This window comes from Carcharhinus amblyrhynchos, chromosome 14 (genome assembly GCF_965287045.1).
Source record: "Carcharhinus amblyrhynchos chromosome 14, sCarAmb.v2.hapA, whole genome shotgun sequence".
Classification (NCBI taxonomy): Eukaryota; Metazoa; Chordata; class Chondrichthyes; order Carcharhiniformes; family Carcharhinidae; genus Carcharhinus; species Carcharhinus amblyrhynchos.
Window position 1 is genome coordinate 60,423,256 of NC_137337.1, and position 4,227 is coordinate 60,427,482.

At 53.0% G+C, this 4,227-nt stretch overlaps 1 protein-coding gene across 1 annotated transcript in view; it reads left to right on the plus strand.

The window, feature by feature from the left end:
* The first annotated feature begins 1,416 nt into the window (after nt 1–1,416).
* Nucleotides 1,417–4,227, plus strand: part of chac1 (ChaC, cation transport regulator homolog 1 (E. coli)) — a 3,931-nt gene continuing 1,120 nt past the window's right edge. The window contains 2 exon segments of the mRNA XM_080202021.1: nt 1,417–2,053; nt 3,511–3,546. Coding sequence (XP_080058147.1) covers nt 1,835–2,053; nt 3,511–3,546 — 255 coding nt within the window. The 5' untranslated portion in view covers nt 1,417–1,834.

Below are 4,227 nucleotides of genomic sequence, written 5' to 3' on the forward strand. Positions count from 1 at the left end.
AAAGGTCATAGGTAGAGGAGGGCACTCATAATGTTAATATGGCGGCGCAGGCTCATTGGACCGAAGGGCCTGTTTCCCGTGCTGTGTTGTTCTTTGTTTCTCTCTGTCCCCCTGCCCTCTCTCTCTCTCTCTGTCTGTCTCCCTGCCCTCTCTCTCTCTCTCTCTCTGTCTCCCTGCCCTCTCTCTCTCTCTCTCTCTGTCTGTCCCCCTGCCCTCTCTCTCTCTCTCTCTCTGTCTGTCTCCCTGCCCTCTCTCTCTCTCTCTCTCTGTCTGTCTCCCTGCCCTCTCTCTCTCTCTTTCTCTGTCTGTCTCCCTGCCCTCTCTCTCTCTCTCTCTCTGTCTGTCTCCCTGCCCTCTCTCTCTCTCTCTCTCTGTCTGTCTCCCTGCCCTCTCTCTCTCTCTCTCTCTGTCTGTCTCCCTGCCCTCTCTCTCTCTCTCTTTCTGTCTCCCTGCCCTCTCTCTCTCTCTCTTTCTCTGTCTGTCTCCCTGCCCTCTCTCTCTCTCTCTTTCTCTGTCTGTCTCCCTGCCCTCTCTCTCTCTCTTTCTCTGTCTGTCTCCCTGCCCTCTCTCTCTCTCTTTCTCTGTCTGTCTCCCTGCCCTCTCTCTCTCTCTCTCTCTGTCTGTCTCCCTGCCCTCTCTCTCTCTCTCTCTGTCTGTCTCCCTGCCCTCTCTCTCTCTCTCTCTGTCTGTCTCCCTGCCCTCTCTCTCTCTCTCTCTGTCTGTCTCCCTGCCCTCTCTCTCTCTCTGTCTGTCTCCCTGCCCTCTCTCTCTCTCTCTGTCTGTCCCCCTGCCCTCTCTCTCTCTCTCTCTGTCCCCCTGCCCCCTCTCTCTCTCTCTGTCCCCCTGCCCTCTCTCTCTCTCTCTCTGTCCCCCTGCCCCCTCTCTCTATCCCCCTGCCCTCTCTCTGTCCCCCTGTTTTTCTATTTCCCCATTTTCTCTCTATCCCCCTGTCTCTTTACCTCCTATGTCTCTATATCACTGTTTTTCTCTCTCTATATTCCCCTGTTTCTCTCTATGCCCTGTTTCCTCTCTATTTCCTGTGTGTTCCCTAGTCTGGGCTGTTGCATCATTGAACCGAAATCTGATGCAATTCACAGGAAGATTTCAGTCCGGCTGCGATTCTCTGATTGGTCACTTCTAAACCCAATCCTCGCCTGGAAAGCACTGATTCGTCAGAGCTTTAATCAACGAACCAATGACAGAAACTGGCTGGAGTAAATAAAGTGAGAGACAGAGTGAACCAGAGAGCTAGACAGGTACAGACAGAGTGAACCAGAGAGCTAGACAGGTACAGACAGAGTGAACCAGAGAGCTAGACAGGTACAGACAGAGTGAACCAGAGAGCTAGACAGGTACAGACAGGGACAGACAGACAGACAGACAGAGTGAACCAGAGAGCTAGACAGGTACAGACAGAGTGAACCAGAGAGCTAGATAGGGACAGACAGACAGACAGAGAGAGGAGACAGAGTGAATCAGAGAGCTAGACAGGTACAGACAGACAGACAGAGAGAGGATAGAATAGAATAGAGAGGGGAGACAGAGTGAATCAGAGAGCTAGACAAGTACAGAGAGAGAGAGAGTAGAATAGAGAGGGGGGACAGAGTGAATTAGAGAGCCAGAAAGATACAGAGAGAGTGGGACAGAGATAAGGGGGAGAGAGAAATAGAGAGGACAGAGTGAGTGAAAGGAGAGAGAGGACAGAGGGAAAGGATAGACAAAGAGGTCATAGTGGCACAGAGAGAGGAGAGAGACTAAGTGAGAGGACAGAGGAAGGTAAGGAGTGAGGCTGTAGTTCCAAGATAGTGTATTTGCAGAGAGCCCTCTCCCAGTGATGCCTCCCCAGGTAGCTGAGTATTTGCAGGGGGAAGAAGCTGCTTCCCTTCTGCAGAAACACAGCTTTCCCCAGGAGCGACCTGTCTGGATCTTTGGCTACGGTTCACTGATTTGGAAACCAGATTTTGAATTCACCTCCAGGAAGATTGGCTTCATCCGAGGTTACAGCAGGAGGTTCTGGCAAGGAGATAATTATCACCGTGGCAATGAGGAGACGGTGGGTGTTGGGTGTGGGGTTGGGAGTGGGTGTGGGGTTGGGAGTGGGTGTGGGGTTGGGAGTGGGTGTGGGGTTGGGGGTGGGGGTGGGGTTGGGGGTGGCGGTGGGGGTGGGGTTGGGGGTGGCGGTGGGGGTGGGGGTGGGGGTGGGGTTGGGGGTGGGTGTGGGGTGGCGGTGGGCGGGTTGGGTGGGGGTTTGGGTGGGTGTTGGGGGGTGGGGGGGGTGGTGGTGGGGGGGGTTTTGGGTGAAGGGGGGTGGGGGGGGTTTCGGGTGGGGGGTGGGGGGTGGTGGGGTTTTGGGTGAACTTGAATCCTCTGAGAGATTGAGGTCACATTATATCCAAACACACAGATTTGGCCTCCTTTTGGAGAATTGCTAGGAGGTCACAGATTGAGAATCAGGGAGGGGAACAGGAAACCTGCCAGGGGTGGGGTGGGGTGGGGGGCGGTTGGTGGGAGGAGCAGGGAACCCATCGGGGTGGGGTTGTGGGCAGGCAGGCGGAGCAGGGAACCTGCTGGGAGCAGGGGTGGCTGGGGGAGTGAGGAACCCGCCAGAGGCAGGGGGGCAGGAGGCAGTGAACCCAGTGGGGGGAATGGGGAGCCTGCTGGGGGTAGGGGATGGTGGGAGCGGGGAACCTGCCAGGGGCGGGGAGTGGGGAACCCGCCACAGGGAAGGGAGGGGGGAAACCCACTGGGGCATGGGAGGGCAGGGGAATCTGCTGGGGGGTGGGAGGGGCAGGGAGCCTGCCAGGATGGGGGGAGCAGGGAACCCGCCAGGGGGTGGGGAGCGGGTGGAGAGCGGGAAACATGCCGGGGGTGGGGAGTGGGGAACACAGCAGGGAGGGGAGCAGGAACCTGGCAGGGGCGGGGGGTCTGTGATTCCCATCAGTGGGAATCATAGACCCCCATCCAGTCAAAGAAGACTTTTGTAGTGTAGTCACTGTTGTGATGCATGAAATACAGCAGCAAATTAGCTGCAAACTGCATTGAGATAAGGACCAGCTAATCAGTTTTTTGTGATGTTGATTGAGGGATAAATATTGGCTGGGACATTGCTCTTCAAGTGGTACCAGTGGATCGTGTACATCCAACAGATCGGGGCTCAGTTTAAAATCTCACTCTAGAGACAGCACCTCTGACTGTGCAACATCTCATTAATAACACATTGGAGCGTCAACTTTGATTTTTGTTCTCGGGCCCTGCAGCAAGAGTTGAACTTGGCACTTTAGGTCTTTGACGTAGTAGGAGTGCTACAAGTGAGCCAGGGCTGACTCAGAGTGTTGCTGTGCAAAGGGATTGTAAATACAGAGCCTGTCCCACCACTGCCTGCGAGGTTAACATTCAGGGTGTGGAAGGAATAGGATCCACTCACTGATTTGGAATAGATGACTGTCTCTTGTTCTCTCACCACCCAGGCTGTCAACGTGTTAATGAATCTATTTTGTTCCTGTTTCACAGCCAGCTCGTGTTGTCACTTTACTGGAAGATGTTGATGTAAGTATTTTACAGTGAAGCATTGTTGCGAAACTTTGAATTGCATTCCCTGGGTTTAAGTCACCGATACGGCACCCACAGAATTCATAACAAAAAGGGTGGCACGGTGCCACAGTGGTTAGCACTGCTGCCTCAAAGCACCAGGGACCCAGGTTCAATTCTGGCCTCGTGTGACTGTGTGTGGAGTTTGCATGTTCTTCCCACAGTCCAAAGATTAGGTTGGGGGATGGCCTCTTTCTCAACTGTAGGATTCTATGAATATCCTAAGCAACAGTTTGCACTGACTTTAATATAATTATAATATATTTTTAATTAAGCAATTTAGTCTAAGAAAGGTAGCTCAGAGGCTGGGAACTGCCTCCCAAACTGGGTCCGTAGTTGAAAAAATGCTAGAATCCATCATCAAAGAAGAAATAGCAAGACACCTAGAAAAGAACAGTTCGATCAAGCAGACGCAGCATGGATTCGTTAAGAGGAAGTCGTGTTTAACGAATTTATTGGATTTCTATGAGGATGTGACTAGTACGGTAGACAGAGGGGAACCGGTGAATGTGGTGTTTTTAGATTTCCAGAAGGCATTCGATAAGATGCCCCACAAAAAGGTTGCTGCAAAAGGTAGGGTGCAGGGAATTGGAGGTAAGGTGTTAGTGTGGATTGAGGATTGGCTGTCTAACAGGAAGC